The sequence below is a fragment of the Cannabis sativa genome, chromosome 1 (genome assembly GCF_029168945.1).
Source record: "Cannabis sativa cultivar Pink pepper isolate KNU-18-1 chromosome 1, ASM2916894v1, whole genome shotgun sequence".
Taxonomy (NCBI): Eukaryota; Viridiplantae; Streptophyta; class Magnoliopsida; order Rosales; family Cannabaceae; genus Cannabis; species Cannabis sativa.
Window position 1 is genome coordinate 41259137 of NC_083601.1, and position 13079 is coordinate 41272215.

General features: G+C 33.6%; 1 protein-coding gene across 1 annotated transcript; it reads right to left on the reverse strand.

Moving 5' to 3' along the window:
• Positions 1–5875: 5875 nt before the first annotated feature.
• LOC115707625 (uncharacterized) lies at positions 5876–13066 on the reverse strand. The gene is made up of 12 exons (XM_030635642.2): positions 12497–13066; positions 11858–12084; positions 11681–11748; positions 11350–11421; positions 10754–11094; positions 10527–10595; positions 10356–10444; positions 7529–9709; positions 7290–7367; positions 7066–7177; positions 6532–6582; positions 5876–6398 (listed from the first exon to the last, which is right to left on the reverse strand). The coding sequence occupies exons 1-12, from the start codon at positions 12860–12862 to the stop codon at positions 6348–6350; spliced, it is 3705 nt and encodes a 1234-aa protein (XP_030491502.2). The 5' UTR covers positions 12863–13066; the 3' UTR covers positions 5876–6347.
• Between the last annotated feature and the right edge of the window lie 13 nt (positions 13067–13079).

The window sequence follows — 13079 nt, forward strand, 5'->3', positions numbered from 1 at the left end:
TAATTATAATTTATAAATTAAAATGCTAATTTATATTAACTAAATATGAAATCACACATTTTAATTGTAATTTGTCGCGCGTGTTCTGCACGCTATTTTTCAATTAAATTAAAAATTATAATTTACCTAAAAAAAATTATAATTCAACTACTACCAATAATTTATAGTAAGAAGAAAAAATATAAATTAAGTTAAAGATTTACGTTTTTTTTATATATTATATACGAAAAACGAATTTCATGTGTGTAGGTATATTTATTGTTGTAGTACAGTATTAAATTATTGATTTTTCAAAAGGAAAATACGTAATGTAAATAAAATATCAGATTATTTTCTAACACCACTTAAATTTAAAGCATGAGCATCTATGACTAATTGAGTATGAGCATAATGCAATTTGAATATATTAAATCGTTATTACCATCATTCATATTATGTATGATTTTTTTATAAGACAAAATTAAGCAATATCATTTTTTAATACAAAAAAAAAAACAAAACTTTATGTGTGGTGTAGGTAGTAATGAACTATGTTGGTTGATAATATGGTTATATTTACATCATTGTTACTAATATTAAGATTTTAAAATATAATTTAAATAACATTATTAAATTAAAAACTTCAATGCAGCCTCTTTAAGGAAAATAAAACAATTTGTTGTCAAATATAATATTTTATATTAAGAATAAATCAAATAAACCTTAAGAAAACAAATAACACTTGCAAGGAAATTGACAAATTAAATAGGATCCTAATTTATTAAATGACTCCTTTTTTTAGTTAGTATATAGTAATAGATTTTTCTTTAAAACAATAAATATATGTAATAGAATTATTAGTTTAATGGTGTCTTTTAGTTTTCTCTATTAATTTTAGCCGATTATACTACTATTTAATAGAATATTGTTAACTGATTTTATATATTTATATATTTAAAAATAAAAATTATATAAATATTTTCATATAAAAATATTTTAATTTAATATTTAACCACATAATACGATACATTTTATCGTGTATGTACTTCTTCTATATCCACTCAATCGTAAATTATTGAATCTCATTTGTATTTTTATTATCTAATTAGAGAATTTATTCGTAGACTATTTAATAATACTCCAAAATTGTTGCGGTTAATTTTTATAAAATGAATTTAGTAGCGATGCAATATTAGTTTCTATATAGAATGAATCAATAACAAAGTTTATATTTCTAAGTAAAATTTATTTTATTAACTGGTTAATGTAAGAATTTAAGTTTACATTACACAAGGCAAAACTCTCTTATATTTTTAGATCAATGTTTGAAGTAATAAACAAAGAGTAATTATATAGTTTTTGATTCTAGAGTTCATCTAATTTTAGTCAATAAACAATTAGAATGAAAAAAAATTGTTATTATTATATTATTTTCTTTATTTAAAATTTTATATAGGAAATTTGTTAAAATATATTTAAAAATTTAGATTATTCTTTTAATATACCACCTTTAAACAAATACTTTAAATATTCTCCACACACCCTAAAATTCAAATTATCCTTACAATTTAAAAACTCTCTTCTCCCACTCTCTCTGTCTAACTTCCCCCCCCCCCCCCCCTCTCTGTTATTCTCAGCCCCAAACCTTTCTAGCATCGACTGTTCACGAGCTCCGACCGACCAAGACGACCCACGACCAAATCTTCCTTCGGTCAGGACCAAGACTACCTACAACCCACGACCAAGACGACCCACGACTGAGAAGACCCATGACGACTCGCGACGACCCACGAGAAGCATCCAAGACAACCCACGACCACCACATTTTTTTCTAGTTTTTGACCCATCTAGCGCTTGTTTTCTGCATTTTTTTTTTTCTAGTTTTCGAGTCTTTGACGATGTCGCGAAACATCGCTAGATATCGCGAAATCATGAAACATCTCTAAATGTCTCCAATTCATAACAACGTTTGTTTTTTGCCTTTTTTTTTTTAGTTTTTGATGATGTCGCAAAACATCGCTAAATGTCGCGAAACATTACGAAATCGTGAAAACATCTCTAAATGTCTCCAATTCACAACATCGTGAAACACATTGTGAATATCATCGCTAAATATCACAAATCATCACTAAACTTTATCCCTGACCTCAGATTTGTTCTACCATTGCAAATACATCATAAAATATCACAAAAAACTGGTAAACCAAAAGAAAAAACACAAAAAAACGAGAGAAGTTTTTTTGAAATATAAGGCGGCCGAACAACACTAGCTCTGGTGATGGGTCGTCCGACTGGTAGAGTGTGTGTGTGGTGTGAGTATCCTAGAGAGAGAGAGAGAGAGAGAGAGAGAGAGAGAGAGAGATGTTTGGTTTTTATTTGTTTAGGGGTAAAATTGGATGAGAAAAATTGTGTAAATATATTTTGCATGATGCAAAATATGTTAGCATATTTTTAGTGGATAAATTAATTTTAAGCATATAATATCAAATTTCCCTTTTATATTAAACATTTAATTTCTAATACAATAATATTATTTATTTAAATAAATTACATATAACTTTATTTAATATAACAGTTAAAAATTAAAATCATTACTTAATTAAAAAAATTAAATTTCTCAAAAAAAAAAATTAAAAAAACTAAGCATACTCACATTACACTAAACCTAGTAATTAATGAAGCTCCTTGTTGCGATATTTAGCACACGCAAGTGTACGTATCGTTTCAAATAGTAGACTCACTAGGAGTGAGGTCTATCCCACAGGGAGTGTAGTTAAGTACTTTGAAATTAAACTTTTACTTCTATTTGATTAAATAAAAGATAGAAAAAAAAACAATGAAGTATAAGAAAAATAGTTGGAAGCAACGATTCGAGAAAATTAATAGTTAATAAACTAGGGTGTCGATTTCAATTGTTTTTATTGAATATGGTCTAATATGATTATTTTTCTAATAATTAATTCCTATGCAATAGCAGGTTTACTAAGGTAATTTATAGTCTTCTCAGATATATAAACCTCAATTACATGCAAACTTTCTACTCTCGTGATAAATTTAACATGCAACAGGCATTAAACACAGAAACCCTATAAGCTATCTAAACCATATAGGTACTCTCGTCCTATATCGAAATTTAGTTCTATTCTACTATAGCATATTTGACATTCACTTCTCAGATCTCGCATCAAAATCATAAACAGTTAATTGGTGGCCAGACAATTAAAAGTAATTAAGCACAAATAAAATAGAATACATAGAAATTAGGGGGAAAATTAATCATATTAAAACCATAAACAATATCAAACAATATCCATCTAACTCTAATAAAGTGTTTAGTTACTCATGTTCAATGAAGCATAATTACACATATTAACTTAAAGAAAAGAGATGAAAATAGAGAAGAGAAGAAAAGAAGAATGCTGAAAAACCCTGAGCAGTATGTCTCCAGTATTGCAGTTGATCTCTCCACTATTCTCTCTTTTTTTCTCTCTAAAATTGCTCTGAGATTGGTTGCTGAAATCAACTCTCTTATGCTCTTTATATAGGCATTCAGGGCCTAAAAAGATGGAAAATCGCACATGTTAAATGCCCATTCAAACTGGGAAACCCCCAACACCCACGTGAGATAAAAATACGATTTTTGTGCTGTTTAGGGAGGCGGGCCGCGGCATGCTAAAGCCATGCCGCGGCCCGTGTTGGAAGCGATTTTTCTGCTGCGTCGACTGATAGTATTTTGGCCATAACTCTCTCAATATTGCTCGGAATTGGATGATTCAAGATGTTCCGGAAAGATAAAAGAGAGATCTAGAACTTTTATGTTTTGACTTTTTCCAAAATCCAATCAGAACACCGTCGAATTCAGGCTTTCGGCTTCCACAATTTTCTCTATTTTAAATATCATGATATTTTTTATCTTTTTCCCATCTTTTTCTCTGATATTTTTCTTATCTTCTTCTATTTTAAATTTGTAAAAATAAAAGATAACAAGCGTAAAAATGCTCCAAACACGATTAAAACTTAATTAAAAATATACTAAACTTAATCTGAAATTAATACCAAAAATAACCTAACACTCCTACAAGTAGAAATCTGATAAAAAGCATTTCATAAAAAATTGAAAAAATAAAATAACAAATACTTCCTTTAATTATATAAATCCTTTACTTTTCAAAAGAAATATATAAATCATTGACATTAATTTTTAAAATTTAATTTTTGACGTTTAAAATATTTTAATCAGTATTTAAACTACCAAGGGCCGCACCAAAATATTCTTGCCCAAAAATAGTAGATATCTAAAGGGAAGGGATTACTATAACAAGTATTATAGCATGTAATAGTATTATAGTACTACACCAAATAATTTTGTTCCAACCAAGCTAATGTTAATTAATCAAAATAAAAAACCCTTATCCAAACCCCAGCATCTCCGTAAGAGAGCACTCCCAACTAAATTTGTAAATAAGCATAAGAATTTTTATTTTTTTTTTGATTTAAAAGCATAAGAAATTTTAACATGGCACGAAATGAGATCAAATACACTATTCTAAGTTTTTTTTTAATGAAAATTCAATTTTGTTAACCATTAATTTCTGTTACTAAATAAAATAACAAATTAGTTAGAACAAACTCCAAATTAAAGAGATAATTAGAAGCTCTAGCAAATATATAAACCACTATATTACCTTATTGTTTAACAAAAACAATAGAAACATTTCTCAAAAGAACAAGCAAACACTTACAGTCATTAATTACATGTCTAAATAAAAAAATCATAGAAAATAAATTTCGTAAGGTTTAGATTTAGAACAACACAAAGACAATCAATCCCCAGAATTTTGTATTGCTATTTTAAGTTTGATCATAATAAAATGAATAATTATAGGTCATTAGATATTTTTACTCAGCTAAAAAATGTGTAACTAAATTCCAATTGAAATTAAACCTTTAAATAACTTAAGTGATATTTTTAATTTATTGAGGTTAAATTAAAAATACTTAAGTCTATTAGGTTATATATTCGTAGTAGTCTTCAATAGGGATGTTCGTGGTGCGGGTAATGCGGTTTTTGACTATTTTTTCAAACCAACCCGCACATGCAGTTTTTTAAATTTCCCAAACCGCAATCGCACCGCAAAATTAAAAAACCGCACTGCCAAAAATAGTGCGATGCGGTGCGGTTTTTGTAGTTTATGCGGTTTGGACTATCACTAAATAATTAAACTATCACAAATACAACAAACTTTGAGCAAAACTTGTCAAAATACCATAAGGCTTGAAAATATATATGAAAAAAAAAATTAAGTGTCAACAGTACAATAATTAGTAGACTTTAAGTTGAACATTCACATATTGAACCTAAATAAATATAAAAATTGATATTTTTATAATATGCGATGCGGTGCGATTTGAACTGCATATTAACAATTCAAAACCGCAAACCGCACTGCACCGCGCGATTTAGGAAAAATTCAAACCGCGACCGCACCGCAAAGAATTTCAAACCGCATTTTTTTTACGGTGTGGTGCAGTACGGGCAGTTTGATGCACCCCTAGTCTTCAACTAGAAATACTCTATTCTCATCTTTCCTCATCAAAAGAGAAAATTAAAATAAAATTGTATTTTTGAATCTTTCCTCACCAAAAGAGAAAATTAAAATAAAATTGTATTTTTGAAAAATAATTACCCCAAGATCATCACTGCAAATATCATCCCTACCAATAAATTAAAGTATGTTTTTGCTATTTGAGTTATTTTTTTAAAAAAAAATTGAATCAACAAAAATAATTTTTTAATAATCTTCATTAAAGTAAAATAAGTATTACCCGATATAAAATTGCGTTAATAACGATATTACACCTTACAAGGATGATACGCAAAGGTGAAGAAAACTGAAAAAAAAAAAATTATATAAACATGGATGTGGACATGACATGACTCCTATTATCCTCTACAAACTCATGCCTTGTGAATTCACTAAATAGACAAAAGTATGAACAATACCTCATCAAAAATGGTAAATTTCAAAAGCAAACGATCAAAAAAAACAAGGTCAGGCTAAACAAAAACAAAAAGCCTGAACCCAAAGGTGCAACTACTTAGATAAGGAAATGTACAAAAAAAAAAAAAAGAGAAGAAAATTGAATGTACACATTGAGATGGGTTGGGTATTCTTCTGGGGCTGAAGCTGCAACTGCAACTGAGAGAGACACTAAATCAATCCACTCGACTGGTCAAGGGAACCAATTTCATATGTGAGAAGAGAACATTGTGATTGTGATCAGGTTCCATCAACTTCCAATTCCAAGCACCCCTCTGGATTTTGAAAATGAATAAAATCTTCCGATTCAGTTCTCTATCATTCTCTTCAATCTTTTCCATAAGAAAGGACGAAATCTTTAATTCTCTGCTTAAGGTGCTGTAAGGAAATGAGATAGAAGATGGATGTACAAAATTAGTTATGTGAAAAGTTAAAGCAAAATTCTAGAAGGCCTTCTAGAAATTCATAAAGCTTGAAATTTTAGAGGGTCAACAAAGTTTGCAAGGATAACCTTCAATTCTTCGTGAAGCACCACAAATATTTTCTTCAGCCTCTTGTGCCTCTGCAGGTTACAACATTTACATCGTTGTCAGTAAGATAAAGAGCTTATCGTTCATACACACTACACTATTGTTTGAAAAACCATTTGGCTTATTTAGAGAATCCCTAAGCACCAGCAGTTGGATATATTCTAATGCCTACTGTATTATTTATAGATCCTGAGATGTAGAGGACGTGAATACTGTTTTGTATGTAAGAAATAGTGAGAAAAAGATGAATCTTGACAGCAAACAGAAAGAGAAATCAACTGCTTTAATTTGCAGCAAAAATACTCCAAGACACTCATGCTGTTTGGAAAATAGTTTTAATCAAAAAGAGAAGGACAAAAAGACTTTTTAATGCAACAGTAATCCAAAGAAGAAACTATGGAAGTAAGCAAAATTGAGAACGGATATCCAATATAAGACAAACTGAAATGCTCGACGTGCACATGGTAAAATGTGCATCTGACCAAGAAAGCAATCACTGTTTAAGACAAGCATACCATGCCGCACTGGCGATATGAATCTTTCAGTTGCTCCAAGATGCTATAATATTTCTCCATGTCCCTTCCCTTAGCATACTCAAGGTCCTTTCCAAGTTGATCAAAGTCTTTCCTGCATTCAAAAAGGTGTATGTATACTTTTAAACACATGAAAGATGAAGAGTTAAAAATATAAGCAACTACACACTTGAATAAGTTCATCTAATTATGTTTCCTTAGCAAACCTGTAACTCTCTAGGATCTTATTCAGGGAACAGTATGAATCATATTTGTCATGATACTCCTGCACATACTCCTTGTATCTAACAGCGGGGGAAAAAGAAGAGTTAAAAATAACACACTTAAATCAACAAAACAAGCCGTAAAACATAACAGAGGCCCGCCCAAAAAAGTGTGGGGACAGTGTTATTCAAGGCTAGAAAGGATTAATTGACACAAAAGCTCTACTAGTGCATCTACTTACTGAGAGTAATCTTTTATTGGCCCCTTGAGATCTGGTTGATCTTTTTCATACTTAGAGTAAGAACAACTATTTTCATCTGACGAGGAATCTCTTCTCTTACGTTCACTGTTATTGCCATCTCCCAAAATTGGCTCAGTTCGTCCATCAGTTAATTCTGCCACTGTATTTGATGTGCCTTTTTTCCTTCCTCTTATGGAGTGGGAAACTGGTCCCCCACGTCTGGTATCAAACTGCTGAGTACCAGGTGTTTTCTTATTACTCTCTCCGCAGCCTTCCAGATTATTCCCAAGTTTCTCTTTATCATTTTGTCGAGAATTACCATTCGTCTCTACTTTGTTGGACTGAGGAAATTCAACATTATCTACTCTTGAATGGTGCTGCAGCTGAGATTGTGCAACCCTTTGTTGAGACCGCGCTGAATCTTCAGCACGGTCTTCACGGTTCCTCTTTTTATGTGAGATATCCAAATTGCTCGGAGCCTTGGGATTCAGGTCAGGCGAAGATGATTTTCGCAAAACTAAAGTTCCCTTTCCTGCAGGCTTCCCTTTACTATCTGAGTTCCAGTAGTCTGAACTGCTTAGTTTATTATCTGACTGTTTAAACGAGTTTTTTCTATCAAACTGCCTTTTAGCAGGTGTTACCTCAGGAAGGGGCTCACGAAGTTCACCTAGCTCCAATTCTGAATGCTCTCTTTGGAGCCTACTGCCTCGCCCATTAACAGCAGGGGATTGCTCAGCAACTGTTCTGTTATTGTTTGGTGAAGTACCCAAAAATGAGCCAGAAACCTGTCCACCATCCTTAAACTTCCCAACTCCACCACTGTGTTTCCTATGATGAGAATCCAAGGGCACTGACAGTTTTCCACCCACACCACTTTCCTTCAAATTTTTTAAGATATTTTTCTCAATAATGAAACCATCCTCGTATTGAGCATCCTTGTGAAATTTAGACTTCTGTGAAGGGGAATCTTCATGGACATGAGAATGTTTACGGACGACGACCGACATGCTTTCAGCATAATTATGAGGTCTCTCTGCTGAATCGGGAGCCTTTGCTGGTCCACCTTGTTCAAATGACCTCCTATTTGATTGCTGAAAATCTGCACTAGATTTTCCAGAAAATGTTCGATCATTTACTTTGTGTGAAGTCAGTTCACCATTCACATCCCTCTCACCTCCATTAACCGCTAGAATGATGGCTTCCCTATTAGGGTCTTCAATAAGTTTGTTAGAAGGCAATCTGTGTACACTCTCATCGTAGTGGACATCTCTACTACCAGAAACAGGAGGCTCGAATGAGTTTTCTGTTTTCAACCTTTTTCCCCTCTCAAACTTGTTGTCTGATTTTACCTCCACACCCCGTTTGTATTTTCCCTTAGACATTTTCTCAGAGCTATCAGATCGTTCATACCTAGGTCTATCCTTAACAATATTGTCAACTCCATCAAACAAACTTCCTGTAAAATTTTGATGCTCTTGTAGTTTATCATGATCAGGTGAAAAGCTATTAGATTTTTCTACAGGTACCTCAGAATATTCGGGAGCAGACATACCAATTACATCTATTTCAGTTTCCTGTTTTCCATCAGGCCCATCTTTCTCTATCTCGGCAGCCTCTGGTTCATGACCATCTTGTTTCTCATCATTACCACCCTGCATAGGATTGCCATCAGGACTTCTCCATTTAATGAGCGATCCAGATAATACAGATTCAGATTGCAATTTATTCTTGGGTTCTTTGTCATCATCACTCATAATGTCCACATCCTCATCAGAACCCTCCTTACTGTTGGAAGATGCATCGCTATCGCTATCACTACTACTCCCACTCCCGCTGCCAATTGGGCTTTTACTTTTGCTTCTGCTTCTGCTGGGGCTCCCGCTATCACTTCCACTGTCACTGCTGTCACTTTCACTATCACTGTCACTTCCACTATCACTAGAACTGCCTACATGCCCTTCATTGTCAGAGACCTTTTTTTCACCAAAAAGATCAGGTGATTGCTGTTCAATATCAATTTTTTCTAACTCATTAGACTCTTCTCCAAGCTTACAGTTTAATTGTCCTTGCTCATCAAATTCCTGAGATGGGACTTTGTCTTTAAAATCCAATTCTGAAGCCAGCGTCTGATTATGCTTGTCTTCAGGAGCAGGTATTTGATGAAGGTTCTCATTAGGAGAACTGGAACATTAAGTAGATTCAGATAATAGACACTTAATTAATTTTATAAAAGCAGATTTAATGAATGTACAAAGTGCGTGGAAAAACTCTATCTAAAGGAAAATTAAAAACAATTTTCTTTCTTTATATTACATCCCAGGAAGGTATTAGAAGAGAAAGCTGTTCAGCAGAACTTTTTTCTTTCTTTATATTACATCCCAGGAGGGTGCCTCGATTTCTAGATAAAATAGTATGGTGCTAACACAATAGAATATCAAAAGTATGAGAACCCAAATTGTTCAGAATTAGAGTAAATATGTACCAACTAGCCAAGGAGTTGAAAGAGACTGCAGAACAGAGTAAATTATTATAAGCACCTAGAGAAGAAGTAAGGGAGCAGATAAATCATGCGGAAGTACTATGGCAATAAAAAGTACAAACTACCATTCTCCAACTAATCTCCTCCCCAGTATTAGACACGTCCCAGACAACACAACCCAAAAAATTTGTAGCTACCACTGTGCAGCAAATGGATAATACTGTGTGTGTGGTGATGGATATTTCTGTTTGATACTCTCTTTTTACCTTTTTTAATTCTTTGATGCAGAAAATAAATCAACTCATAAGTGAAGAAACCATAAGAGAGACATGAAGAAAAGTGAGATACCTTCCATTAACAGACAAACGTTTATTGGAGCTTTCTGTCTCCACTCCTGGTTTCAAGAGATATTTTCCAGGAGATTGGAAAGTTGCAATCTAATGTCAAGATGAAAATGAAAACATAAGACCACCTGTTTTTATTTCAAAAAGTCAATAACAAGTGAGATTATTCACTTACTTTCTTCATAATGGCTTCAATTTGCCTTAATGAGGCTGGAACTGAATCCCCAACAGCCTTCTCTAAAGCCTACGGATAAGATAGAAAAAGAAAGATTTAAGAAAGTTATTTGAGAATCAACAAGGAAAGCAGAAGTTAATCTTTAAAAAATAAAAAAAGCTTAAGATTGGCAACTTATTTTTAGTAGTATTAAACAAGTACAAAAGAAAGGTAATTCTTCTGCCAACCTTCAAGCTCATCCCCTTTGGATTATCCATTAGCAAATTAATCAGTATACTCTGCAAATCCACCGAATTAGATTTACGACCCACTGTTTCCCCTGTTACATTGTTAGCCCTGGCTGGGAGTTCCTTGTCAGAGTTAACAACAGCTTTGTCTTTACCAGTCACTTGATTGGGTATAACATCTACACTTGTTTGACTTTTGGAAATATTTACAGTTCTTAATGGAGATACAGCAGGACCAGATTGCTCTGGGGGAGATGGAACTGGAGATGATGAGGGCCTTCCCTTGATAGTAGTTGTCGATGATATCCCATGTTTGTACAGAGATTTAGGAGGACCTCCAGCTGCAAGTGATGCAACCCCGCATATTAATTTATACATTAAATTACATTAGAAGAAAGTTCATTATTGCTAGTGGTAACAACTACATGATATGTTATGGGCTATAAAGCATACAACATCCATTATCCGTAGTGGCAACTATAGCTAAGAGTGGGTTCTAAATAAAACTAGGACAGTGTGCACACTGCCCAGATACCTACATACCATTTTAAACCTAGGCCCATCAAAAAATACCATTGGAACTGAAAATCACTGACCTGGAGGTGGATCAATTTTCCTTTTCTTAGATGGAAGCTCTTTCTTCTGTTTGAATTGCTTCCACGGGGTAGCTAGAGGAAAGAGTAAGAAAAAAAAAAAAGACACCAGAATTTTTAACATAGATCAACCATAATTTGATTATAAAAAATTAGTTCAAGAACAATAGGAAAGAATCTTCAAGTGGACTACATAAAATCAGCAATTCTAGGAAAATAAATGTCACTATTATTGCAACAATCTTTTAGTACATATGAAGAGGACAAGAAGACATCCAACACTTCAATCACAATAATAAATCTTGTTAATTCGCGCCCAAAGATAAAAACTTACTCTCAGCAGCAGCTAACTTCTTTATTTGGCTCTTCATAGATGGGTTCCCATGGTCTAAGATGAGGGTTCTGTATTCATGACAATTTCAAAAAGTAAAAATTAAGTATTCCAGACCTACAACACAATAACAAAAAAATATAAAGAGTATGCTACATATTCATAACAATCTCGACATACTTGCGTGATTTATGCTTTCGTTCAGCTTCCTCCGAACGCATTTTAACATGGTTTGCAGTGGACTCATCCAAAGATCGAATTACATTTACTTTGCGCCATGCTGCCCCAGATTCAACAAGCAAACCGTTTCCATCTTCCCCACTTTGCCTTTCTTCATAAATATCACATTTATCACCTTCTTCTGTTGACCACGTAAACCTAAACTCCTTCCCACCAACATCAATAGCCTGATGTAATAAGGAGCATCATGAAAAATAAACTTCAATCCTAACAGAATTGTAATAAACGTCTGTCACTGGTACCAACATGACAATTGCTACAGTGACATATTTTCTAAAAGAAATAGTACAGTACCCATTGAACAGTTCAAAGACCCAAAACACAAAACTAATATAGAGACATAACAGACATAGCCATGGAATAGCACTAAGTAACGTATGAATTGAATGAAACTACACTGTTCCCCATACAAAACATTGTAAGCAACGGCCAATTAAGAACTAACCATGAAAACAGGAAAGTTATACACACATAGTTACAAACCACAAAACATGGCAAAAAAATTTGAAATTCCAAATCAACACCTATTTGAAATTGAATTCCAACAACTCAAAAAAAGAAAAGAAAAAAAGAACTCACATTTCCGTGGGGATTATTGGCTAAGGTGCCGAATTTGATACGAGGGTTCCCACCTTGGGCTTCGACACGCCTGATCTCATCGACCAATTCGGGCGCCAGTCTAATGATCATGGCAAAAGCAGGCGGGTTATTGCCCGCCACTAAACTAAATGACTCTTCAACGGCCGGTGCCGGAGAAATTGTTCCGGACGCGCGGTTTCGGGGATTGGAAGCTGAGGCGGAGCCACCGAGTGAGAGGCGTCCGGACCCAGCTGAGGAAGAGCGGTGAGGGGGAGGAATAGGAAAGGACGAACTAAGTCGCTTAGCTCCGGCACCTCTTCCAGCGCCGGCGCCACCCCTACCGAGCTTGGATTGACCACCGTACATTGAGAAGTTTAGGGCGGAGGAGAGGTGGCGTCTAAGGGGCGCGTTGAGTCCCGAAAACAACTCACCGTTTACACACACCTACCTGGTAATCATATGTATTCTATATCTCATTCTCCCTTCTTTTTTTATTTATTTATTTTTTAATTTATTTGTTCATTTAAAAAAAGATTTTATAAGAAAAATCATAATTTATTTTTGTTCATATTTATGTTTTTTT